The sequence below is a fragment of the Bos indicus genome, chromosome 15, assembly GCF_029378745.1.
Source record: "Bos indicus isolate NIAB-ARS_2022 breed Sahiwal x Tharparkar chromosome 15, NIAB-ARS_B.indTharparkar_mat_pri_1.0, whole genome shotgun sequence".
Lineage (NCBI taxonomy): Eukaryota > Metazoa > Chordata > Mammalia > Artiodactyla > Bovidae > Bos > Bos indicus.
Genome location: NC_091774.1, coordinates 29,950,452 through 29,977,155, shown reverse-complemented (window position 1 = coordinate 29,977,155; position 26,704 = coordinate 29,950,452). Strand labels below are relative to the sequence as shown.

General features: G+C 45.9%; 3 protein-coding genes across 5 annotated transcripts; 1 reads left to right on the top strand and 2 right to left on the bottom strand.

The window, feature by feature from the left end:
* Positions 1-166: 166 nt before the first annotated feature.
* TRAPPC4 (trafficking protein particle complex subunit 4) lies at positions 167-3,978 on the bottom strand. Of its 2 annotated transcripts, none has more exons than XM_070803521.1 (5): positions 3,750-3,978; positions 2,968-3,142; positions 1,545-1,648; positions 789-915; positions 167-511 (listed from the first exon to the last, which is right to left on the bottom strand). In XM_070803521.1, exons 1-5 carry the CDS (start codon positions 3,961-3,963, stop codon positions 433-435), a joined length of 699 nt encoding a protein of 232 aa, XP_070659622.1. In that variant the 5' UTR covers positions 3,964-3,978; the 3' UTR covers positions 167-432. The 2 variants fall into 2 exon arrangements, with proteins under 2 accessions (XP_070659622.1, XP_070659623.1); XM_070803522.1 differs by lacking the exon at positions 3,750-3,978 and adding an exon at positions 3,322-3,740.
* Positions 3,870-5,677, top strand: RPS25 (ribosomal protein S25). Its single transcript, XM_019975184.2, has 5 exons — positions 3,870-4,010; positions 4,247-4,342; positions 4,876-5,059; positions 5,416-5,514; positions 5,627-5,677. The coding sequence occupies exons 1-4, from the start codon at positions 4,008-4,010 to the stop codon at positions 5,508-5,510; spliced, it is 378 nt and encodes a 125-aa protein (XP_019830743.1). The 5' UTR covers positions 3,870-4,007; the 3' UTR covers positions 5,511-5,514; positions 5,627-5,677.
* Positions 5,640-13,646, bottom strand: CENATAC (centrosomal AT-AC splicing factor). Of its 2 annotated transcripts, XM_070803520.1 has the most exons (12): positions 13,456-13,646; positions 13,151-13,314; positions 12,640-12,738; positions 9,994-10,060; positions 9,856-9,918; positions 9,480-9,544; positions 9,220-9,325; positions 8,086-8,116; positions 7,487-7,567; positions 6,146-6,235; positions 5,936-6,068; positions 5,640-5,849 (listed from the first exon to the last, which is right to left on the bottom strand). In XM_070803520.1, the coding sequence occupies exons 1-12, from the start codon at positions 13,573-13,575 to the stop codon at positions 5,774-5,776; spliced, it is 1,095 nt and encodes a 364-aa protein (XP_070659621.1). In that variant the 5' UTR covers positions 13,576-13,646; the 3' UTR covers positions 5,640-5,773. The 2 variants fall into 2 exon arrangements, with proteins under 2 accessions (XP_070659621.1, XP_019830742.1); XM_019975183.2 differs by lacking the exon at positions 7,487-7,567 and having other exon boundaries at positions 13,456-13,645.
* Positions 13,647-26,704: the final 13,058 nt, after the last annotated feature.

The window sequence follows — 26,704 nt, the reverse complement described above, 5'->3', positions numbered from 1 at the left end:
ATCCAAGACTCCTGCTTCAAAGTCCCATGTTCATTCATTCACTTAATATATATTTGTTTTGTTTTCTACTGGAACACAGTATCTCAGCTTCCTTGAATTCCCTTATCATTCCTGTTTCCCCTTCTGAGGCTTTCTCCCCCAAACCAGCAATTAGGATAGCAAACACTGAGCTCAAAGGAATGTTTATTACAACATTTATGGGCCTACCTCCTATAAATAATTTGTATAGAGTTGGGAAGTAGGACCATGATAGATATAGGAGGAAAGAGAGAATGGTATTAAGGCTCGGGATCAGAACATGTCATCAGGCTCAGCATCCTCCCATTTTCAAGTGCAATAACAATGCTGCCAGGATCTCCATCAAAGTGGAAACCGCAGGATTCCTGCTGTAGGATCTCTTAAGAATTTGGTGGGGTCCACTGCAGGTTCAGCCTAAGACCCAGGTCCAAAGGTTCCAGCCTTCTCTGCCACCTCCAGGGCTAACTTCAGGTTCTGGTCAAACAGTTCACACCTACGCCAGGCCCAGGAGGCACAAGTAAGGACAAAGTGTTAGGCCTGGCTCTCTCCCCGCCGTGGGTACAGAGGCACAGCCAGTGAAAACTCTGCTTGAAGGCCATGAACCTCAAGGAAAGTCCTTGCTTTCTCAAAGAATAAGTAAGTGAAAGGCTAGTTACTTTTGTTTTATTTAAAAATAATTCTATTACACTTCAAAATGACACTGGGGAAGAAAATACAGGGAAAGGAAACAAGGAGGCTTTGACCAGAATCTACAGACTGGGACGGCTTACCTGATGGGCATTTCCAGGGAGTAAAATGGATTCTTCAGGGCAAAATCTGAATAAATCTCATAAATTTTTCGGAGAAGAGAATCTATCCCAGCCTGTCTAGGATCCGCCAGCACCACAAACTTTATCCCTGGAGAGGGACCATGAATGATTACCAAAGGGTAGAGAATCAGCAAATAATATTGTCCTGTTTGTACAGCACTGTATATGCTCATTTTTATTTTATCCTTATTGCCCCATAAAACATGAAAAGCAAGCCTTTGAATCTACAGGTGAGAGCAGAGAAGTGAAATGACTTTATAGCACCACCCAGCTGATTGAGTGACTAGGCTTTGGGTTCTAGCTCTGTCGCTTACTTCTGGCCTGGGTGCCCCTCAGCAGAAAGCGCCAGGCAGGGAACAAACTCAGGCAGTTTTCAGTGCTCTGCCTTCACGAAGTGAGGACATGCCACTCAGGATCCAAAGGCCATTTCAACTGGCATTCCAGTTTCATTTTGGAACAACACTTACACCTTCCAAAATGTGTGCAACTTGAGAGAACACTAAGGTGAGTTTATCTGCGCACAGGATAACGAGGGCTGAGCATGGACAAAACTGCCGTCAAGATTAAATATTGGCTTTAGATTCACAAAACAAATAACTGTGCACTTGTCCCAGAAAAGGCTAACCACCACCCCCTTGCTTACCAGAGCCAACTTTGGTCAATGCCTTCCTCCAACCAGACCCATCGCATGTCTCTAACCTGTTTGGAAGCGCGTACCTGTCAGTGTCTGGAAGCAGTGCAGTTTGAATGTATCTGTCTCCAGCATCTCAATGCCTGAGCTGCCCTGTTCAGGAGACAGCTGGGAGCCGATTGCGAACAGCCTATTTGCAAGAAAGGCAAAGTTGGGAATGTACCTCATCGCTATACGGGAGGAGTGCTTTTCAAACTTTTCCACCGAGGTGACCCTTATCTTCTGAACACTTAAATTACAACTTGAAATAGAAACAGCAGTATCAAAATTTCCTAAGAATCCATTTGAATTCTGCATGTATTTTACATTCATACTTTGCTACAAAACATAATACATTGAAAACTTTGGGTAAAATTAACACTCGGATTACGTGCCATGTTTACCCACCAGCTGACTATGCATATCCAACCCATCTTATAATACAACTGACAGCAGAAAAGGATCTTGAAGATCATTTAATCACCTTACTTTAAAGATGAACATATTAAAACTCAGGAAAGAGAAGGTGACTTAGGCAAACAAAATCACACCACTGCCAGCATTACCTAAAGCCTAGTCATACTGGATCAATTCTTTTCATGACACAGAACTGATGATTTAGGAGGAGGCAGAGAAGGCTGATGGGACCCTACACTCACACCAAGAACAGAAGACACTGGAGGTGGACAACTTGCCCCAAATCCTTGACACGACTTGTACGATCATTTATATTTTCTTGACTTCATGAACCTTGGCATACAAATCAAATGTTTTTCTATCGTGGGCATGATCCTATGCTAGTTTCAGAAATCAACCCAACTGTTGGGTTTGTGACCAATTAGCTATGTCTAGTAGTTCTGGGTTACCTTAGTGGATTTCTCCCCTCAAATGCTCTAACTGGCTGGCCCTGAGAAAATTTACTTTACAAAAAATTTTAGTTATGTTCAGGTCACTCTTGGTATGACTAGATGGACTCCACTCACCTGGCCAATTGATAAGGACTGCTCTGACCCCAGTCATAAATATGAATTTTCTTCTATTACTCAAGCTCAATCAGAAAAACAAGCAAAGGTTTAGCCAAGGAATAAAATCTCCCACAATTATGGAATGGATTTATGTAGATGGGGCGTTTCTGGTGGCTCAAATAAATGGTAAAGAATCCCTCTGCAATGCAGGAGACCCAGGTTCCATCCCTGGGTAGGGAAGATCCCCTGGAGAAGAGAATAGCTACCCATTCCAGTATTCTTGTCTAGAGAACTCCATGGACACTGGAGTCTGGTGGGCTACAGTCCATGGCGGGTGGGGGGGCGGGTCACAAAGCGTGGGACACAGCTGAGGGACTGTGTTACTTTTTTAGAGAAAGGTAAGCACCGCCAGTCAGCAAGTCTCTGAGCGCAGAATTACACTAATCCAGTCAGCCTATGAGCCAAGAGTAGACAGACAGAATCTAGGAAGAGTTGTGGGACTTACGAGTGGAACATCGAGGCCAGCATGAGCTTCTCATTGGAGGTGAGGCGAGGGCGGCCGAATCGAATGGACACCGGGTAGTTAGCAGGGTTGCCCAGGTACTCCAGCACCTCTTTCCCATCGGCCGTATACTTGCCATTCACGTCCACACCATTGATAGCCAGCACTGCGTGGCCCACTGCAATGGCGAAGCTAACCGTCAACCAAGCCTGACTGCGGATCCCGCCAACGGTACAAATTACCCGGGTCCCAACTTCATCCGCTCCCCCGCCCAGAGATAGCGGCCCACCAAGGCAGCACCTGGCCCCGCCTCCCCACCCCCACCCCCCCGCGCCCCGGGATCGAGCCTTAACCCACCCCGGATGCCGTCTCGCTGGCCGAAAGCTACCAGCACACGCTCGTCGTGCAGCTTAAGTAGCAGATCCAACGGGTAACTGAAAGTTTTCTCAGCCTCGGCCCGTGGGGCGTAGCTGTCCAACTGGTAAATAAGGCCGCCAGCTTTGTTCACCACATAAACACTGAAAATCGCCATAGCTGCCGCCGAGGCTGCCGGACTAGGATACGCCTCTTCCTCCCGGCCCCGCCCCGGACGCGCAGCACGGGGCCCGCCCTCGGCGCTCCAGGCCTCGCTTCCCTTCCCAGGCCCGCGGGGCCCGCTGAGGCGCTTGAGCACTTGGAGCACGCCTGGGTGTCACTAACACAGGGACTTTAGTTTCCGGGACCTATAAAATTGTTCTCCTTTCCTTTTAACCGGATCTTAGCGCCAGGAAAGTATAAAATATAACCTCTCAACTGGCTGCAAAATCGAAAAGCCAGGGATAACGCCGAGAGTGTGACGTTCTGGAGACTGACCCTACTTCCGGCAGCCAGTTCCGGTCTGAGCCCGACCTGCTTCTCCGAACTTCCTGTGCGTGGCTCCGCCCCTTGTCCCGGAAGCAATCGCTGCGGCTGGAGGTTTCTGGGCTTGCTCGCAGGTCGCATTTCCTTTTTGTCCGACATCTTAGCGAGGCTGCAGTGGCTGCAGCTGCTCTCCGGGCTTCGCTATGGTGAGCTTGGGGTAGGGGAAGCTGGCGTGGTTCTGGGAGCGGGCGGTGCCGGCGCGCGTTTGGGGCAGCATCGGAGGAGGGCTTACATAACTGTCGGGCCACGTGTGAAGATGGGAGGGCTGTAGCTTGCCCCATGTGCTCCGGTAGTGGAGTCTAGGCAGGGTGGGGGGCGAAGGAGTAGCGGGAGCGTGGAGGGCTGCCTGTGACCTGGCCGCATTCCGGTTTTTCTCCTACAGCCGCCCAAGGACGACAAGAAGAAGAAAGATGCCGGAAAGTCGGCCAAGAAAGACAAAGATCCAGTGAACAAATCTGGGGGCAAGGCCAAAAAGAAGGTAGGAGTAAAGCTCCTCAAACGGTGAGGGATGTTGGGGACGTCTAGTCTCATTTCCGTATACTGTAGCAAATGGCTTGTAAGGTTGTGGGGTTTAGAGTCAGGTTAATAAGAGTTTATACTCACATCACCGTTTTGGTTTTGACTCTCATAAAGAACGGGGGTGTATATGCTACTCGGAAATGACAAAGTGTATACTGAGCTACTTTAATTGGGCTAGTGGGGCTCAGCCAATATCCGAAAGCCTCAAAGATAGTTTATTTTCCCACCAACGTAGTGTCTCCAACGCCTTCAGCAGTAACCAAAGTCTCTTTTACTTTGAACTTGGCTCTATAGTTATTTCAACCTTAATTTGCTGAGTGTTTGCAGATTCTGAATTTTATAGGTTTCTGCAGCCAAGGGACAGACCCACTCTTGTATAGCTGTGCAACCGTGTAACAGTTCTTTGAGTCAGATTGTTCCGGAGAAGGGAAATACTGGTTCTTTGGAGAGCACTGATTTTTTTTTTTTTTTCTTACTTTTTTTGGTGAGCAGAAGTGGTCCAAAGGCAAAGTTCGGGACAAACTCAATAACCTAGTCTTGTTTGACAAAGCAACATATGACAAACTCTGTAAAGAAGTTCCCAACTATAAGCTTATAACTCCAGCTGTCGTCTCTGAGAGACTGAAGATTCGTGGTTCCCTGGCCAGAGCAGCCCTTCAGGAACTCCTTAGTAAAGGTGAGAGGCGAGTGTGTTGTACTGGCTTGTATGCTTTTTGCACCTTAGTTTGGGCTGACCATGTTAGCCATTTTAAATGCAGTAGGTTAGAAGTTAGCAATACAATTCTAGCATGTAATCTAGACTATTGGTAGTGCCTAACAGTGGAAACAGTGATTTTCAGATTACAGTAAAGTGTTGTGAGGGTAGCCATCCCAAGAGCAGGTAATGAGTCCCTTCTTTTTAAGGGGTGAGTCCGATTAGATTATCAGCAAGAAATGTAGGCATGTCTCCTAAAGTCATGCTTAAATTGAGCATTTTTAGTTTGTTGAGTTTTTATAGTACTTTTGTGTGAAAATTTTGTCCTTTCTTCCTAGGACTTATTAAATTGGTTTCAAAGCACAGAGCTCAAGTGATTTACACCAGAAACACCAAGGGTGGAGATGCCCCAGCTGCTGGTGAAGATGCATGAACAGGTGAGCTGGTGAAGATTCGTGAACCTGGGGCTCCTATACGAAGTACACATCCCCTTCACAAGGGTCTGTCATTCTGATTTGATTTTTTTTTTTTTTTTCTTTTTTTAAACAGGTCCCACCAGCTGTACATTTTGAAAAATAAAACTTTATTACATCAAATAAGTGGGTTTGTCTGGTTCCTAAGAAAGGTAGTTATAGGATAATAGCATATAACAGATTTGTTGCCTTGGCTTTGAACTTTATGGTGGTTGGAAATACATCAGGAAGCCATTAGCGTTTTTCCTTTATGTGACTGCTGTTTGTTTCTTGCTGCAGCTTCAGTTTTGAATTGATGCCTGAAAAGAAATGAAAGGTTAGCAGCACAAAGAGTGAAATCTCCACATGGGGGGAGCAGGTTGAGGTCCTGACACTGGGCTGGTACCTGGATTGCCAGCGGCGTCCATTATTCCAGACCCGGCCAAAAGAGGGCAGCCAGCCGGCACTGGTGCTGGAGCTGTGGTCAAAGTTGGCCCCAACTCTGTCTGGTGGGAGTTTCTTCAGTTTCTGTTTTTCCTCTACAATGAGCAGTTTTATTTGAGTAGGAAGACTTACAGAGTAGGAAGCCTCCATCACCATTCCTGTATTAACTTACTTTCTTTAAGAAACTCTTCATAGGAGGGTCCTATTTGTTGGTTCCCAGAGCTACAGTCCTCATCTTGGACCATCCAGGGAGGTGTGGCACCTGGAAAAGGAAGACCCTTTAAGCAGAAATGAAAACACTTGAGTTATGGACCATGGGAATTAGAGGGGCTTCAGCTTACTGGAGAAGGAAATGGCAACCCACTCGTGTTCTTGCCTGGAGAATCCCAGGGACGGGGGAGCCTGGTGGGCTGCCATCTCGGGTCGCACAGAGTCAGACATGACTGAAGCAACTGAGCAGCAGCAGCAAGCTTATTGGAGGCATGACATAACAAACCACACATTTAAAGTGTAGAATTTGAAATGTTTGGGGTAAAATCACACCGGGTATCCTTGTGCCCCTTTAAATTATTTTTTAGCGCACCTCCTTTATACCCCTTTCCCAGGCCCAGGCAACCACTGATGTGTGTTCTGTTGCTATAGATTAGTTTGCCTCTTCTATAATTTTGCATAAATGGAATATAATGTGCACTCTTGTCTACCTTTTAGCAGTTATTCTGAGATTGTGTGTTGCAGTTATCAGTCATTCCTTCCTTGTTGAGTATCCTTTGAATTGTTCAGATTTGTTGGGGCACATTTAGATTTTTTCAACTTTTAAAGAAACTGCTAAACTCTTCCCAAGTAGTTACGCCATTTTGCATTCTCATCAGCAGTCTATGAGAGTTCTGCTGCTCAGTTGCTTCAGTTGTGTCTGACTCTGTGCGACCCCAGAGACGGCAGCCCACCAGGCTCCCCCGTCCCTGGGATTCTCCAAGCAAGAACACTGGAGTGGGTTGCCATTTCCTTCTCCAATGCATGAAAGTGAAGTCGCTCAGGTGTGTCTGACTCATCGAAACCCCATGGACTGAAGCCTACCAGGCTCCTCCATCCATGGGATTTTCCAGGCAAGAGTACTGGAGTGGGGTGCCATTGCCTTCTCTGAAGAGTTCTGCATACATACATTTTTTTTTTTTTTTTGCTGTGTGACATGGTCAACTCATTCCTTGTCCAGGGATCAAACCCACACCCCGTGCATTGAGTGCAGACCCTTAACCACTGAAGCACCAGATAAGTCCATTGTTATAGCTGTTTTGATGACCAACTTTTTATATGCCTTTATTGAGTTTTGTGCTATGCTTAAGTTGCTTGAGTTGTGTCTGACTCTGGACTGTAGCCCACTGGGCTCCTCTGTCCCTGGGGTTTTCCAGGCAAGAATACTGGAGTGAGCTGCCATGACCCTTGAAGGGGATCTTCCCAACCCAGGGATCAAACCCATCCCTCTTCAATCTCCTGCCCTGGCACACAGGTTCTTTACCAGTAGTGCCACCTGGGAAGCCTGCTGAGTTTTGAGAGGTCTTCATATATTGAAGATACAGGTTCTTCATCAGATGCTTTTCTTTTTTTGAAAAACATGTTTATTAAGCTAAAGTTTTGCAGTGTTTTTCAGGCAAAATATTTTTTCCCTTAGTTGAAACACAAAGAGGCTGTCTGGCTGTGGCAGGTCTAATGCTGTGGTGGGCATTATGTAAGGTACAGAGACTCTGACCCTCAACTGCAAGTAATTTCAGATATTAAATACAGTTCCCTGTGCTATACAGTAGGACCCTATTTAGTTGATACCCTTATTTTGTCTCCACAACTGCATGCATTCTTGCTATAAAAGAATTATAGTTCTTGTTTCTCTTTAATATAAAAATATTAAGTATTATTTTAAGAAATACAGAGGTTGAACAAAAACCCATGTAAGAATTACCATGTCCCAACATTTACTAACTTTAAAACACCTTAAATATGAAAGTAAGAAAATCTGGTAAACAGGTAAACGTATGTTTGTTACTTTTCTGAGTTAGATGCATTTGACATATGTGTCGGGTACCCTCCTACCAGTGAAAGAAACATTGCCATGGGCCTTACCTGAGTGTATGTTACCGATTCCTGGTGTATCCTGTAGTGGAAAATGGGGGGAAAATTATAAGAAAGCCAAGAGATGATAAGGATACTCAGCCTAGAGGAAGAAATTGTACAGGAGGTGGATGGAACCACTGCCACAACACTGATGCTGCGCTGGGTTTATGTTAAACCTCACAGAGCGTAGGAAATCACTGAAGGACAGTCTCGTCCCCACCAGACTCAAGGGCTCAGGCTGGAGATGTCCCAAAATAAAGTGCTACTACATGGTAGGTAAACAAAACCCCTTCCTCACAGAGCGTACATATTACTGGGGAAGAGAACTAAGTATGAATTACACAAATTACATTCACAGCTTTTTACATGGTATGACATACATTTATAAGTTTTCCATGAAAAAGTGACAGCTGAAGGGGAAGGTATGGGTAAGTAGAGGAGGGAAGGAAGACATGTCATTTAAGACAGTGGGAGGGAAGTTAAAAGGGAGGGGACATAGTTATGGCTGACTCACAATGTATGGCAGGAACCAACACATATTGTAAAGCAATTATCCCCCAGTTTAAAAAAAATAGCAAATAGATGTTCAAAAGTAAAGAGCATAGCAGGAGGCTGGAGGATAGGATGTAAGATAGCAGGTGATGAGGTTATTTCTCGTGTTTGGCACAAGATTGCAGGAGGAGTAGAGATTGTTCCAAGGTGAAATAGAGGCCAAATTCAGGAGACAAGGCATACACACTGAGCAAATCAGAGAGATGAAAAAAAGGAGGTGGGCATACTCATTGAGGGAATGTGAGAGATGAAAAAAAGGTGATAATCTGTCTACAGTTACTAGAAAGGAGTGGTGGGGGTTAGGTGCCTGTGGGTATCTGTAAGTGTCCCTGTGTTGAGCTGGAACTGGCACGGGATGATTTGGGAGTTGGCGCTCCTATGTGACAGTGGGGGTCATGTGGATACCATGGAGGCTGGGGAATGAGCACATGATGCTGTGGAACAGGGCAGCAAGAGGGAAAAGCCTGCAAACAGGAATGGTCAGAATACACAGAAAAGCCAGGGGAGGGGTAGCTGGGGGTAAAAAAAAAAAAAAGCCAGGGGAGATGGGTGTCCTGGAACCGAGGGGGCATTAGCCCTTTCCCATTGTACCTGATGGCCAATGAATGTCAGAGGCTGTCCTGTCTCCATCCAGTCAAGCTCTGGGGCTGGAGGCAGGTCCAAGTATGAGGGCTGCTGTGAGGTGGAGGCTACTTGGCTGAAAAAGACAAACCGGAGCCAGGCTGGCAGACAAGGTCCTTTAGCCATGAGGACAGCAAGAATGAGATTTGTTTCCATGTCCTGATCACAGTTACAGAACGTTCTAAGAGGTATCAGAATGTCCAATAAGAGGTTTCCTAACAGTCTTTTACCTGTTTGTCCCTTTCCGGCTTCCAGGTGCTGAAGAGCCCTCTTCTGGGTCTGGCACTGTCTGAGGCTGAGTTTGATTCAGGAAAAATAAATGTGTCTAGAATGCTTAAGAATTTGCCTAGGCCATGCTCCCCACCTCCATAAGTAAACAAATTGAGGATACTGCCCCATCTGGCAACCTCCCTCCCTCCCAGCCATGCCCACATTTTCTCCACTGATAAGGCCTGCCCCCTGGTGGGCAGGGAAGGGAATTCAAGACAAGCAGATGGAGTCCATGAATTTTTCATCAGAAGAGCTGGTAGGTTGAAATGCTGGACCTGGGAGAACCAGGAATCAGTGGATTTGGATACTGCTCTGGCTCCTCCGAGGGAAACCAACCTCTAAGACAGACCGAACCATCTCCTGCCGGCTTTGCTCCACCTCTCGGATCTGAGCTGCCATCTGTGGGAGAGGGGTGACTTAGGCAGGTACCAGAAGGTGGGGCTGGGTCCTTCAGAGGCCTTTCCTTTAACTCACCTCTTTAATCACTTCATCTTCTTTTTCCTCATAGGAATCCAGACTTTTCACCATGGATTTCTTGAATCTAAAAAGGAAAGGGGCAAGTCACCCCAGAATCCCAGTCCCTGCCAGTTGTGAAAAGATCCTCAGTAGATCATTTTTCTCTGGATTCTGAATAGTGTCAGGCTCCCAGAAACCAAATCTCAGTAGTACAATGAACACCCATGTACCTCTCACCCAGATTCACTGTTAACATTCTGCCATACTGGCTCCAGTTCTCTTTTCCTTTCTCCCAAGAACATGAGACTTAATTCTAAATTTTTCAGTATGTATTTCCTGGGAAAAGGAACAGCCTATGAAACCATTACCATACTTAAAAAAATCAATTACCCTTTCTGATGTCCAAATTGTCCCATATCTGGCACAATATATTTGCAGTAGTTTTTATCCTATAATACACACAAAAGTATCTGAATAATATCAGTACTACTATCAACAAGACTACTAAGCAAAGCTCAAGATTTCTTTGCAGTTCTTTAGTCCTTGGAAAATAGATTTTTGTTTTCAAATGTTACTTGAATTCTGGGCTTCCCTGGTGGTCCAGTGGTTAAGAATCCATCTTGTAATGCAGGAGACACCAGTTCAATCCCTGGTCCTGGAAGATCCCATATGATGCGAGCCAACTAAGCTTGTGCCCCGCAACTACTGAACCAGCACTGTGGAGCCTGTAAGCTGCAACAAGAGAACCCCCACTCCACAACTAGAGAAAGCACACACTCAGCAACCAAGACCCAGAGCAGCCAAAAAAAAAATTTTTTTTAAAGATGTTACTTAAATTCTTATTCTTTTGTCATTGTTATCAATTTAAGTTATATGATGATTTGTCTTTGCCTAATTTTAATATGTAAAACATTTATATAGGGGAATGGCTCTACCATGGTGCCCTGGCAATCCTTACAGGCAAAGCCTTGAACTGCAGCTTATCAAAGTCTTGGCAGAAGGTCTGCATGATCCTCCCGGAACACAAGAGGACAGGAGGTCTGAAAGGAACTGCTAGGAAGCCATCTCCCATTCGTCTCATTGCTCACAGGAGGCCATTACGAAACAGCTTTTCATTAACTCCCAGTTCTGATGGTGTATGGGGCTTTCTGCTCTCAGATTAGAGCTGCAGATATAAACCCTGGAGCTGCAGTCTAGTCTTGGCTCCCCAACAACAGTATCCCACAGTTCATGCTACAGTCACCCAGCCCTATTTGTATCACTATGGTTCTTTTTGGGGTGTGGGACAACCTGGGAAGCTGGCACTCTGGGCTTACTCTTTTCACTGCCTATGTAAATAATAAGCTGCCTGAATCTAAAAGTGGCTCATCTGTATCTTTACGGGTCAAATCAGTCAAGCCTGGCCTGGCCCTGTCTTGTGTGAGCTTGAAATTTATACAGTTTAAAAATCAAAACTATATTTAAATAAAAAGTTCAGAGAGTCCATCCATATAATTCTCAATTATAACCTTTCTGCTAACTACCCTTTATTCATCCACCAAAAATTCTATAGAGCTGGGTCAGGCTGTGACAAGTAAGTGGCCTGTTTCTTTTTTTAATTTTTAAAAATTTTTGATGTGGACCACTTTTTTAAAAGTCTTTAATTTGTTACAATATTGTTTCTGTTTTGGCCGCAAAGCATGTGAGATCTTAGCTCCCAACCAGGGATCGATGGGAACCCCCTGCATTGGAATGCAGTCTTAACCACTGAACCACCAGGGGCGTCCCTGGCCTCAGTTTCTTATCTCCTCCCGGTCTGAACAGGGAAGACAAGGTGATGGCATTTAAGTACTTCTTAATTCCTCATTATTCTCCACTCTGAGTAGAAAGGAATGATAAACACCATGTATTTTCTTAACTCTGGCTTTGGGATCCCCTTGGGTTCCACTCTCCATAATCTCAATACAGTCCCAATCAAAGTGGTGATGTGAGGCTGCATGAGTCCTCTTTGTGAGGCAGTCACAACTCACCCCCTCTGTGCTGCCAAGCTTCCTACACTCCAGGTAGTTGGGGCCTTCCAAGGCCAGTTAAAACTATTAAAAGTGGGTACTGGTTGAGCATCAGATTTTTGCACTCTATAAAAAGCATCTTTTATTTCTAAAGAAACTTAGTAGTCTGTCACATATTTAAATAGTTGACTATGGTCAGCTTTTATTATATACTTCTCTATTTGCTAGAGAAGAGAAGACAGAAGTCGCTCAGTCGTGTCCGACTCTTTGCGATCCCATGGACTGTAGCCCACCAGGCTCCTCAGTCCATGGGATTTTCCAGGCATGAATACTGGAGTGGGTTGCCATTTCCTTCTCCAGGGGATCTTCCCGACCCAGGGATCAAACCCAGGTCTCCCGCATTGTAGGCAGACGCTTTGCCATCCAAGCTACCAGGGAAGCCTCTCTTACTTGCTAAATACATTGTAAATCCCACCCCACCAACTAGATTATAAACCTTTCAAGGACTTTGTCATATTTCATTTGTGTTCAACATGGTGCCTAGAATAATGAGTGCTACAAAGACAATGGACACTAACGAAGTCCTTTCTAAAGTGTCCAATTAGTAGAGGAAGCTCCTGACACAGATGCAAAGAATCCACACTCTGCTACCTCATCATGTGAAGGAATGACTTACCGTGCAAAGTCCTGGGGGGAGATCAAAAACTTCTCTTTCATCTGGAACTCAGCCTTGTTTTCCCACCAGAATTTGTTGGTTGCTTTCTTGTGCTCTGGACTGAGAATGGAGAGGACAAGTAATCTCAATGATAGATTACAGAATATTACATAGCATTTGATAAATAATGCAAACTGACACCTGGGTCTCCGGGCAAGGCTGAGAGAATACTAACAGTAGTTTCCTCAAGATCTCCAGTTTCCCCCTTCCAATAAAAATGTGACAATCTGACAGGAAGTGATGGGAAGAAACCTTGATTGAGCCAGTTGTCCAGTCAAGGCCACCCCAGCACTGGGACCACTGGGACCATAAGGCCGCTACCCCTCGGGTTGGCCATGCCTACCAGATGACTGAATCATCCAATCTGATCAAATCACAAAAACGTTCTTCCTCTCACCCACCCTAGAGCCTCCCTCCATTCATTTATAGATTAACATAAACAATACTGTATGCGGTTCCGGCCGGCGCTTACCTGGCCAGATGCCCCAGCAGCCCCCCGTGCAGAACGGTCAGGTTTCCATGGCTCAGGTGTTTCCGCACCTCACAGCCGCAGCACAGGCACCAGCACCATCGCTCGTGCTCGGGCACGTAACGCTCCACCTGAGCGGCGCGGACGGCCTTGCGGGCGGCCTCCACCTGCGGCGGAGAGGATGCCAAGGCGCACAGGCTAAGTAGGACGCCGGCAGGATCCGCAGATCCCACCCCTCGGGCCTTCACAGCCGCGCCCGCAGCCCCGCCCCAGGCCGTCCATGGTCCCCTCCAGCCTCCCGTCCGTACCTGCGGCAGGAGCCGCTCCAAAGCCACCTTCAGCTGCCGCTGGTGCTTGCGACTGTAGACGTGCCCGCGACCGCAGAAGAAAGTCTGGCGGCAAAGAGGACAACGCTGCGCCGGCGCCATCTGCCTAGGACTGGGAAGCCGCGACGCAAAGCTTCTCCTTCGCGGCCCCGTGACCTCTGACCTCTGGGGGCGGGAGAACTCCGAGGCCCCGCGGCCCCCAGCGGCTGGTAGGCGCCACTGCAAGTCCTTTCGCTGCTGCGCACGTTTTTCTCCCGGCTCCTCCCTGTGCGCAAACCCAACCAGTCACGAGCATTGCCAAATGCTGTCTGGCTGGGAAAGGTGAAAGGAAAGAGCGCCTGCAATAGTTAAGGGAGACCCCAAACGTATCGGGAACACTGACAAGGACCCGTACAATGTAACAAATCGTAACTCGTGTTTATAGGGTGCTCAGTATGTGTCCAGAACTTGACACGTACTCTGTGATCACTATAACTCTATGTGCGTGCGTGCTGAAGTAGCTTCAGTCGTGTCCGACTTTTGTGATCCCAAGGAGTGTAGCCCACCAGGCTCCTCTGTCCATGGAATTTCCCAGGCAAGAAAACTGGCGTGGGTTACCATTCCCTTCTCCAGGGTATCTTCCTGACACAGGGGTCGAACCCGGGTCTTCCTCATTGCCGGCAGATTCTTTACCTCTTGGTGACCTCTTTACCACAGTGACCTCTTGGGAGCACAAGGCGGATGGCCTAATCTCAGACCTAGTCACTCACACCCATGCCCCGACAGGGGCGATCTGAATGCTGCCCCTGTAAAGCTGTAAAGGGAAAGCTATAAGGGGTTCAGAATCATTGCTGACATCTTTAATCTATAAACGTGCTAAACTAGTGGAACTTTATTCTTTACAAGCCACTCACTTCTCCTAGAGTCAACAGCCTTCCTGTCTGTCTAGCTCCCTTAAGAACTCATAGGGTTGAAATCCCCAGACTGTGATTGTGATCTGCACCCTAGAGCTCCCTCCAAAATATCTGGGGCCTGGCCCAGACTCTACTTGTAGGACTTGCAAACAGAGCTGTCACAGGGTCTGCAGCTTCCCTGACTGTGTGTTACCTGTACTGGTGCATTAACCTGGATGGGTTACAATGTCTGAGTGTATACAGTCAACCCTACATAATTCAGACCCAGGAAGTAGGCAGACTCCCCTTCAGAGCTTGACTTCCTGTTGGAGCTTCCCCTTAGACTCAGGCCTTCACTAGATGTGATCCATTTTGGTGACCCTTGCTGTTCTTAATTCCTTGACTTCTCATCACTCCCCTGGCAGGGGTGATCCCGGACTTTTTTCACCAAAAACTGCACCTTCTCTGACTTCAAACTCTGAAGTTCTTCTCTGACCACCATCTTCCATCCTCCCTTGTGGCGCTACCTTCCAGCTAGTCTTTAACTGCAGGAATGAATATAAGCACTCTTATCCATTCACTGAGAAAATTATTCAGCATTTGCTAGCTGCTAAATACTTTGCTTGTTTAAAGATTTTAAAATCTTTAAAGTGTGGCCTCCAGGTCAGCAGCATCAGCATCTGGGAACTTGTTAGAAATGCAAAGGCTTGGGCCCCACCCAAGACCTACTTAATTGGAAACTCTGGAGTAGGGCCCAGCAATCTGTGGTTTAATGAGCCCTTCAGGTGATTCTAATGCCCAGTCAAGAATTGCTGGTCTAGGACTTCCTTGATGATACAGTGGATAGGAATCTGCCTGCCATTGCAGGGGACATGGGTTTGATCCCTGGTCTGGAAGATTCCATATGCCTTGGAGCAACTAAGCCGGTGTGTCACAAGTACTGAGCCCACGTGCCAAGAGCCGGTGCTCCACAGCAAAAGCAGTCACTGCAGTGAGAAGCCCATGTACCACAACTGCGGAGTAGCCCCGCTCACTGCAGCTAGAGGTCTGCATGCAGCAAGAAAGATCCAGCACAACCAAAAATAAATAATAATAAACAATAAAAACCTATCTCTGTTAAAAAAACAACAACAAAAGAATCACTGGTCTAGGTCTTAGGTCCTCTTGGCTTTGCTTTACCCACTGGAACCCAGAAATATTTTCACCACACTCTCATGGCAACCTATCACTTCTCTTGACTTACCAATACCTCTCATTCTGTCACACCCCAACCATCAAACCAGCTATCTCATCTGTCTCCATCATTTGTTCCAAAACTGCATTAGGTAGTCTACACCGTCTGCTTCAAATTCTAACTTCTCAGCCCTCTGCAGTTTGGCTTTTGAAACTGTTTCCCTAAAGTCCTCCACCACTATTTATTGGGCTGCCATTTGAACTAGATTGTGTGAAATGGAACTCACTGTCTTCCTCCTCAGATCATTCCCTGTTTTCATCCTCCCAGGAAATAATACCACCAAGTTAAAGCCTGGAGTTCTGGAGTGAGTTATCTTTGACACTCCTTTAGTCCCCACATCCACCCTGCACAAGTTGTCTTATTGGATTTCTGAGATGTTTAAAATCTGTTCTCCACCTTTTACACTCACAGAGCACACTTTATTTCAATTCCCTTCCTTTCTTGTTTTGATTCATGTAAAATCTTTCTGTCTGGTTCCCAAGTGTCTGGTGTACTTCACCTCCATTTATCCTCCAGACTCTGGTCTGAAGGTAGTCTCTAAAATTACTTTCCTGATTAATTTTATGTCTAAATTGCCTTCAGGAAGTATCTAAGTTTTGCAGCAAAAATTTTACACTAAGTTTCCTAACCTCCTTCTCAGTCTTATACCCCACACTCCTCTCCCCTTCTCCAGGCAATATTCCTCCAGTTCCACAGCTTCTCTGCACTTTAGCATCTCCAGCCCTTGGTTCCCCAGCCTAGAATTTACTTCTTTCCAGCTCTGCCTGACAAATTCTATTACATATAATAGAACTATGAAACTGCTGTGAAATATGAACTAGAATGGAATTTCCGTAAGGCTGGTGATTTTGTCCGGAACACAGTAATATCTCAGTCTATTCATAAACTCTTGGATCAATTCATGATTGAATGAATGAAATGTCACCCCTTCTGTGAAGCCTACCAGAGTGGATCCTGCAGGATTAATTTTTCAATTCCAAGATCCTTTGCTCATCTTGTTGTCATTTTGTTCAACAGTCAGTTGAAAATCTAACAGTTGAAAGATCAAGTGTAGGGACTGTGTCTTGGTTGTGCCTGACTTGGTAGAACTAGCAGAAAGGGTCTTCAGTGCATGTTTGTCAAATTAAGTTAAAATCATCAAAACTCCAGGAACACTTGTGTTGACATGCCCATGGGGTGGTAATCTGTGCTGGGAAGAGCCTCAGAAACATGCAGCTAACAGCCTCCTAATTATGTTGCAGAAAGAGGGACCTATTCCAGGGCCTGAGAGTGGCCTCTTTACTCACATTCAGAAATGAACTGTCCAAGGAAATACACGTGCTGACAAAGCAAGAGACCTTATTGGGAAGGGACAGCTGGGCAGAGAGCAGGAGGGAAGGGAATCCAGAACTACTCTGCCGCCTGGCTCACAGTCCAGGGTTTTATGGTGCTAGTGCTAAGTTGCTTCATTCCTGTACAACTCTTCGCTACTCTGTAGCAATGGACTGTAGCCTGCCAGGTTCCTCTGTCCGTGGGATTCTCCAGGCAAAAATACTGGAGTGGGTTGCTATGCCCTCCTCCAGAGGATCTTCCTGACCCAGGGATTGAATCCACATCTCTTAAGTCTCCCGCATTGGCAGGTGGGTTTTTTTTTTTTTTTTACCACTAGCACTTATGGTCATAGAATTAATTTCCAGGTTGTCTCTGGCCAGTCATCTTGCTTGGCCCGTATTTGATCTCAGGGTCCTTTCTAGTGGCCCATGCATCTCTCAGCCAACATGGATTCCAGTGTGAAGGATTATGGGAGGTTGGTAGGATAATATTATGGCATCTCCTCTCTCCTTTTGGCCCCTCCCAAACTCTCCCAGTTTTTGGTGGCAGCACCATGTTCCTTACTGGGACCTCCTGTTGTGAGATAACTTAAGCAAGTGGTCATCATTGTGCCTGGCCAAGGTGGGCAGTTTCAGTCAATACTTCCCTAACAATTAATAGTATCAAACTACAAAGCAGCCTAGTGGATACGTTTATTTTAAAATTCTAAAAATTAAAAAAAAAAAAAAAAAACTGTACCAAGGTTGTAAATAAAAAAGATTGGCCTCCATCTCTTTGTTACAGTCCCCAAAGATGACTATTACTGTTCAATATCTATTTTCTTCAAGGCACTTTCTGCTTCAACAACATATGTGTATCTATATAAACATAGTTTCTGTCACATTTGGAATCATATCGAACATACTCTTCTGCTGTTTGTTTTTTTCACCCTAAAAATGCATTGTGGATATCTTTCTACATCAGTACATTGAGTGTGATTTAAATACTGTCTATATATCCTTCAGTCAAATGTGTTTACATCTTCAGCTTAGGCTTATCTTCTGAACTCCAGACTTACAACAATCATCTTGACATAACCACAGTGATGTCTCAGATTCTGAACACAAAACTGCTCACACCTGTTACTCATTCACCCAATCACTCAAACAAAAAACCTCAGAGTCACTATTTTCTTCTTCTGCATCTAATCAATCCTGTTAACTTGTTGATTCTGTCTCCACCCTACAGCATCAAACTGGGCTGCTTCTCCCCTTTCTGTTGCCATCTGGATTCTGCAGTCATCTCCCTACAGGCTTCCTGCTTCCACTTTTGCCCCTACAAGCCACCTTCAGTGAATAACTAAGCATCATTTAAAAAATTAAAGGAAAAAAAAAAAGAAAAAAAAATTAAAGGGAGTTATGTCAGTTACTTCAATTACTTTCCACTATACTTGGGAAAAAACAAAACCTCTCAATTTCATATCATAGCTTAGAAGGGTCTGGTCTCTGCCTCCCTTCCCAACATCACCTTGATTACCGTATTCTGTAGCCCATCCCCATTCTCTCAATAGGCCAAAGTGAGGAGGTTCCTACCTCCTGAGCTTTGTCTATTCTGTTCCCTCTGCTAGAACACTTTTCCTTACCATGCTTCAGCCTGGCTACTCATTAAACAGGTCTCAGTTAAAATACCTTTCTTAGAAAGGCCTTCTCTGACCTCCTCTTCAGTTAGGGTTGAGTATCCATATTGTCTCTCTCACAATAACCTAAGTCTACCTTATTAAGATTTATCATCATTGTACATTACTAGGGTGTCTGTTTAATATCCTTTGAGACTGTGAGGGAGGTTGCTATCTGTGAGGGAGGAGTCATTTTGGGTATCACTCTATCCCTAGCAGCTGGCACAGGGCCTGGCATAATGAAAGCTCAAAATGAATAGTTGTTGAATGAACAAAAAAGAGGAGGTAGGTGTAGGAGTACAATAGTCTACTAGAGAACAAATGAGCAAAGGCAGATTTTTCTCTGAGTTCCTTTTCCCACAAAGGCTATATTGTATGTTCTTTCCTTCTGATCTGTTGCCTTTTGGGATCCACTTGGGGCTTAAACCAAACATCAATAAGAATGTGGACAGGGATAAAGATGTGTACATAGCACAGGTGAGGCAGGCTAAGGCCAGATCAGCTGAAACCAGAGCTTAGGACTCAGGACCCTCTTCTTCCTGGGACCTGTATAGATAAGGGCGGTCGGTAAGGGGACTCTGGCTGCAGCGTGTTGGGTGGGCCCAGAGCCGATGACACTAATGACCTGGCCCTCCACCCCTCCTCTGGTGGATGCCACATTAAAAAAAAAACAAAACAAAACAACAGCATCCAGACAGTCCAGAGAAAATCACTCTAGGTGGGCCAGGGAAAGGCAGTTCTCTTTTTTTCAAAGAATAGACTTGGTGGCTTCCCTGGTAGCTCAGTAAAGAACCTACCTGCCAATACAGGAGACACAGGTTCGATCCCTGGTCTGGGAAGATGCCACATGCTGTGGAGCAACTAAACCCGTGTGCCACAACGATTAAACCTGTGCTCTAGAGCCAGGGAGAGGCAACTACTGAGCCCAGGCACTGTAACTACTGAGGCCGGAGCCGTAGAGCCCATGCTCTGCAACAAGAAAAGCCAGCACAATGAGAAGCCCCTGCTCTCTGTATCCAGAGAAAAGCCCCCACACTAATGAAGGCCCAGCACAGCCAAAAACATTTTTTAAAAAGGTGGGGTATACTTGTTTTGTTTTTCCCCAGTGGCTGGAGACTTTATTTTGGCCGTGCATGCAGGATCTTAATCCCTCAGCCAAGGATTGAACCTGTGCCCCCTGCATTGAGCAGAGTCTTAACCACTGGTCCACCAGGGAAGTCTCAGAAAGGCAGTTCTTGACTTGCTCCAGCCGGGAATCTGCATGAGTCTGTCATCTCTTGGCACCAGTCACTTTCTCTTCCCTGATCGACCCCACCTCCCCAGCCTCCTCTACTGCTTGCCCAAAGCCCTGACCCAGCAGGGCAGGGCTGCCTTTGAGCACGTCTGGAGAAGAACTAGCTGTTGTTTTCCAGACCTGAAAAAAAACCCTGCGCTCGTGTCTTCTGTGAGAAGTCTTCCCCAGTTCCTCTCAAGCTAATTGCTCTTTTCTCTGTGCTTCCAGAGAACACGGACTCTGTTAAGAGAAGTTACTAGTGACAAGTAATAGCAAACAGCATTCTTACTACCTAATGGGCCCCATGCTAGGCTCTGGAGTTTGGACATGAAAGGGACTTATTCCATTGTATTTTCCTCAGTGGTTGCCAAGGTCACCGAGGGTGAGTGCCTCTGGGACAGGGGACTAGATCTTATACAGTCCTTGGTTTGCTGGTTTTCTATTTCATTAGCCTTAACACCCTCAGTTCAGTTCAGTTGCTCAGTCATGTCCGACTCTTTGCGACCCCATGAATCACAGCATGCCAGGCCTCCCTGTCCATCACCAACTCCCGGAGTTCACCCAGACTCACGTCCATCGAGTCGGTGATGCCATCCAGCAATCTCATCCTCTGTCGTCCCCTTCTCCTCCTGCCCCCAATCCCTCCCAGCATCAAAGTCTTTTCCAATGAGTCAACTCTTCACATGAGGTGGCCAGAGTACTGGAGTTTCAGCTTCAGCATCATTCCTTCCAAAGAAATCCCAGGGCTGATCTTCAGAATGCACTGGTTGGAGCTCCTTGCAGTCCAAGGGACTCTCAAGAGTCTTCTCCAACACCACAGTTCAAAAGCATCAATTCTTTGGCGCTCAGCCTTCTTCACAGTCCAGCTCTCACATCCATACATGACCACTGGAAAAACCATAGCCTTGACTAGACGAACCTTTGTAGGCAAAGTAATGTCTCTGCTTTTGAATATGCTATCTAGGTTGGTCATAACTTTCCTTCCAAGGAGTAAGCGTCTTTTAATTTCATGGCTGCAGTCACCATCTGCAGTGATTTTGGAGACCAAAAAAATAAAGTCTGACACTGTTTCCACTGTTTCCCCATCTATTTCCCATGAAGTGATGGGACCAGATGCCATGATCTTCATTTTCTAAATGTTGAGCTTTAAGCCAACTTTTTCACTCTCCTCTTTCACTTTCATCAAGAGGCTTTGTAGTTCCTCTTCACTTTCTACCATAAGGGTGGTGTCATCTGCATATCTGAGGTTATTGATATTTCTCCCAGCAATCTTGATTCCAGCTTGTGTTTCTTCCAGTCCAGCGTATCTCATGATGTACTCTGCATATAAGTTAAATAAGCAGGGTGACAACATACAGCCTTGACGTACTCCTTTTCCTATTTGGAACCAGTCTGTTGTTCCATGTCCAGTTCTCACTGTTGCTTCCTGATCTGCATACAAATTTCTCAAGAGGCAGATCAGGTGGTCTGGTATTCCCATCTCTTTCAGAATTTTCCACAGTTTATTGTGATCCACACAGTCAAAGGCTTTGGCATAGTCAATAAAGCAGAAATAGATGTTTTTCTGCAACTCTCTTGCTTTTTCCATAATCCAGCAGATGTTGGCAATTTGATCCCTGGTTCCTCTGCCTTTTCTAAAACCAGCTTGAACATCTGGAAGTTCACGGTTCACATATTGCTGAAGCCTGGCTTGAAGAATCTTGAGCATTATTTTACTAGCGTGTGAGATGAGTGCAATTGTGCGGTAGTTTGAGCATTCTTTGGCATTGCCTTTCTTTGGGATTGGAATGAAAACTGAGCTTTTCCAGTCCTGTGTGGTCCACTGGAGAAGGGAATGGCAAGCCACTTCAGTATTCTTGCCTTGAGAACCCCATGAACAGTATGAAAAGGCACAATGATAGGATACTGAAAAAGGAACTCCCCAGGTCAGTAGGTACCCAATATGCTACTGGAGATCAGTGGAGAAATAACTCCAGAAAGAATGTAGGGATGGAGCCAAAGCAAAAAGAATACCCAGCTGTGGATGTGACTGGTGATAGAAGCAAGGTCTGATGCTGTAAAGAGCAATATTGCATAGGAACCTGGAACATCAGGTCCATGAATCAAGGTAAATTGGAAGTGGTCAAACAAGAGATGGCAAGAGTGAATGTGGACATTCTAGGAATCAGTGAACTCAAAAGGACTGGAATGGGTGAATTTAACTCAGATGACCATTATATCTACTACTGCAGGCAGGAATCCCTCAGAAGAAATGGAGTAGCCATCATGGTCAACAGGAGAGTCTGAAATGCAGTACTTGGATGCAATCTCAAAAATGACAGAATGATCTCTGTTCGTTTCCAAGGCAAACCATTCAATATCACAGTAATCCAAGTCTATGCCCCAACCAGTAACGCTGAAGAAGCTGAAGTTGAACGGTTCTATGAAGACCTACAAGACCTTTTAGAACTAACACCCAAAAAAGATGTCCTTTTCATTATAAGGGACTGGAATGCAAAAGTAGGAAGTCAAGAAACACCTAGAGTAACAGGCAAATTTGGCCTTGGAATACGGAATGAAGCAGGGCAAAGACTAATAGAGTTTTGCCAAGAAAATGCACTGGTCATAACAAACACCCTCTTCCAACACCACAAGAGAAGACTCTACACATGGACATCACCACATGGTCAACACCAAAATCAGATTGATTATATTCTTTGCAGCCAAAGATGGAGAAGCTCTATACAGTCAGCAAAAACAAGACCAGGAGCTGACTGTGGCTCAGATCATGAACTCCTTATTTCCAAATTCAGACTTAAATTGAAGAAAGTAGGGAAAACCACTAGACCATTCAGGTATGACCTAAATCAAATCCCTTAACACCCTGCTACTGCTGCTGCTGCTAAGTCACTTCAGTCATGTCCGACTCTGTGCAACCCCATAGATGGAAGCCCACCAGGCTCCCCTGTCCCTGGGATTCTCCAGGCAAGAACACTGGAGTGGGTTGCCATTTCCTTCTCCAATGCATGAAAGTGAAAAGTGAAAGGGAAGTTGCTCAGTCGTGTCCGATTCTTAGCGACCCCAGGACCACAGGGAAGTCCTGTACAACCATCTCTACCACCCTGAAGTGAACCTTGCTGACAAAATAACCTACCTATTCATATCATTAAAAAACAAACAAACTGGAGGACTTCCCTGGTGGTCCAAAGGTTAAGAATATGCCTGCCAAGCAGGGGACTTGGGTTCGATCCCTGGTCCTGGAAGATCCCACATGACAAAGAACTACTAAGCCCATGCATCTTAACTATTGAGCTCTGGAGTCTGGGAGCCACAACTACTGCAACTTGTATGCCCTAGAGCCCAAGCTCTGCAACAAGAGAAGCCACCACAATGAGAAGCCCACACACCCCAATCAAGAGTAGCCCCCACTTGCCGCAACTAGAGAAAGCCCGTGCACAGCAACGAAGACCCAGTACAGCCAAAAATAAATAATAAAAAAAAAATAAATGTAATGCTCTGTAATATAACAAAAAAATAAAAGGAGAGAAATTTATAATTAGAGTATATTGGATGAGAGTATAATGGATAAACTATATTTGAAAACATGAAACAGTTAAACATTTGCACATTCTTACAGTAAATAGCTGAAATTTAAGAGATGTCATTCAGATGATTATTGAAAATCCTTTTCCTTTATACTGGCTACCTTGACACCACCACATATTTGTTTATACATGTAGAATCCTTGTGGTCACAACAGATACAAACACAGGCCAATAAAGGGATGTGGTACTGGTGACTTAAATACCAGAGCAGCTTTGCTGTCAGTGATTTTCCAAAATGGAAACAACACTTGGTAAACTTCCAAATGAAAAAAGGGACAGTCTTCCTTCATTTTACATAAAAGTTGCATTCCTGGAAAAGTCAGTGTATAATAAAACAATACAACAAATAGTTTCTGCTTAGATGTAAAACTGGGTTAGGTTCTTGCAGCTCATTCATTATCAATGGCCTTAGGTATAAGGGTCAGCTCTTCAAGGTGAGACACTATCTCCCACACTGCCATTGGACACTCCTGGGCCTGCCAATCCCCCAAATCACTGCACAACCACAGTGCTCCCCAGGCTCAGTGAGAGCCCCTGGCCTAGCACTACTCTTGGTGCATGTTCCAGAATGAAGGCAAAGCTGCAACGGGTCGAGAAGAGATGGCTCTGGTGATAGACTGGTGACCAGGGCGAGACTTCATTTCTGTTACCAAAAATGTGCAAACCACACATGAACTGGGGCCTTTCTTTCAAGGTAGAGATTTTGGTCAGGTGGGATACTGCTTGTACTTTTCAAGAATAGCACTTTTCAGAGATCAGGGAGGAAGCAGTCTGATTTTATAGTGATACAGACTACAAGGGATTAAGAGCTGAATAAATGGACAGAAAATGAAGGCGACTCCTTAAATATAATGACCATCACACTCAATGACCTGAGGAGAATAACAGTGCATGTGTGCTCAGTCACTTCAGTCGTGTCAGACTCTCTGCGATCCCACGGACTGTACAGCCCTCCAGGCTCCTCTGTCCATGGGATTCTCCAGGCAAGAATACTGAAGTGGGTTGCCATGCCCTCCTCCAGGGGATTTTCCCAACCCAGAGATCAAATCTGCGTCTCTTACATCTCCTGCATTGGAAAGCCAGTTCTTTACCACTAGCGCCACCTGGGAGATTAACAGTACCTACTCTTTAAAGCTTTTAATCCAGGTTTAATTGTATGGATTAACCCTGCAAACGCATGTAAAATGATGTCTGGTCCAACTGTAAGCACTCAGTGTTAATGTTAATAAGCCAGACATGGGAGTATACACTTTCCATTGTCCTATTTAGTTCCTGAATCAAAATCTGTGTGTACTTCCATTATCCCTGATTTGCATGCAAAAGAAATGGAAGTTTAGAAGTGTTAAGAAAACTTGTGCTAAAAAAGATACAGTGAGAGAGGACAGGTGGTCTGCGGAGAGGAAGCTGAGCTGGGAATCAGAGATGGAGAACAAGACTGTTGCCAGCAACAGCAAGGTCCCAGTTCCCACTGACAGTTGCCAAGTGCTGAAAGTAGACATAGGCTATTACTAGCCCACCAGCCTCCTGGAGCAGAGAGGGTGTCCTAACTAGACACCACAATAAACAATAAAATAACTACCCTTTATTTAGAACTGAGTTCCAGTTTCGGCAGGAAGCACTCTACTCCATCCCTGTCGATCTCCACCCTGGTATAGTGCTAAGAAAGCCATCATTAACTCATTTTCCTCATCAAGACACTGAGAAAGTGGCTGCCTGAGGCACATTCTTCTACAGTGAGGATGCAGGAGAACCAAGTGGCTACATCAGAGCTGAGAAACAGGAAGGTGAGCAGGAAGAAAAGGAGAGGTGAGACTATCTCAACCCTGACCAACCACAGAGACCAGGGAGCTGCCCGGACAAGGGGTGCCCTTCCTGAGACTCAAGCACCACCCACTGCCACCTCTGGGGAGGAGTGATACCCAGTCCCCTGGGACCGTGTCTGAGGCTGGAGCCATACTTCTGTGCAGGCCAGCTTCGGGGTAAGGGGGAACAGCAGAAGGACAGGTATTTCAGCCCCGTGGGAAACCCAGAATGATCTTTGAGCACTGTGGGGAACATCTGTGGCATCCTGACACAGCTCTGAATCTTGTTCCCTTCTTATCCGTCCCGCTGGCTTCTCTCCCTATTGCTCAGGTCTGAGGGTGGCAGCTGGCTTTGCCCTGGACAGTTTCCTGCGGTCCAGAAAGCCACCTCAGCCCAGCTGAGATCTATGGCCTCTGGGGACCCTGAATTCCCATGTGCTCTGGCTTCTACTGAACCCTGAGGTATGAAAGGGCCATCCCCCTCACCTCCCCACTAATGCTTAAGTGGGAGAAATGAGGCTTGAGCCCAGCTACTCCTTTTCTCAATAAATTATTTTCCTTTAGGACTTCCCTGGTGGTCAAGAATCCATCTACCAATGCACGGGACACAGATTCAATCCCTGGTCTCGGAAGGTCCCACAGGCCACAGGACAACTAAGCCCATGTACCATAAAGACTGAGGCTGTACTCTAGAGCCGGGGAGCCACAACTACTGCAGCCCGCCCACCATAGAGCCGGTGCTCTGCAACAAGAGAGGCCACCACCATGAGAAGCCCAACCACTGCAAACAAAGCGTGATAGTGCAAGTTGCTCAGTCCTGTCCGACTCTGTGAGAGTCCTCTGTCCATAGAATTCTCCAGGCCAGAATACTGGAGTGGGTAGCTGTTCCCTTCTCCAGGGGATCTTCCTGACCCAGGAATCAAACTGGGGTCTCCTGCATTGCAGGCAGATTCTTTTCCAGCCTAGCTACCAGCCCTTCCTTACTTGCCGCAACTAGAGAAAGCCCAAGCACAGCAATGAAGACACAGAGCAGCCAAATATAGTTTTCAAAAATAAATTCTTCCCTCTCACCTTTCTCATTGCTACCTCGTGGCCTCCCAGAAGGTATTCCCTTCAACTATTCCATAAACGATACATTTCCCTAGGCCTCTCCTCACTGTCCCCAGCTGATTTACATCCACTCCTGTGGGTGGGTGGTGATTTGGGAGGCCCTTTGCAGGGCTGGCTGCTTTATGCTAGCCATCTTCCAAGAAAAAAAGATATCTCGAACAAGGTTAAGTATTTTCTTCCTTTGAGGAAAGAAGAGTATGGGCTCCCTTTGCTGCACACCAGGCAACCGGCCCATTGCCTCTGGAGCATCCAACAGCTCTGAGGGCAACCCATGTCCAACCTCAGAGCTGACCTGCGCCTCCCGTGCTACCTCATCCTCAGACCACACACACACACACCAGGCTGCTGCAGATTCTTTAATAAGGCATGGGCTGATGGCTGGTTCTTGGAA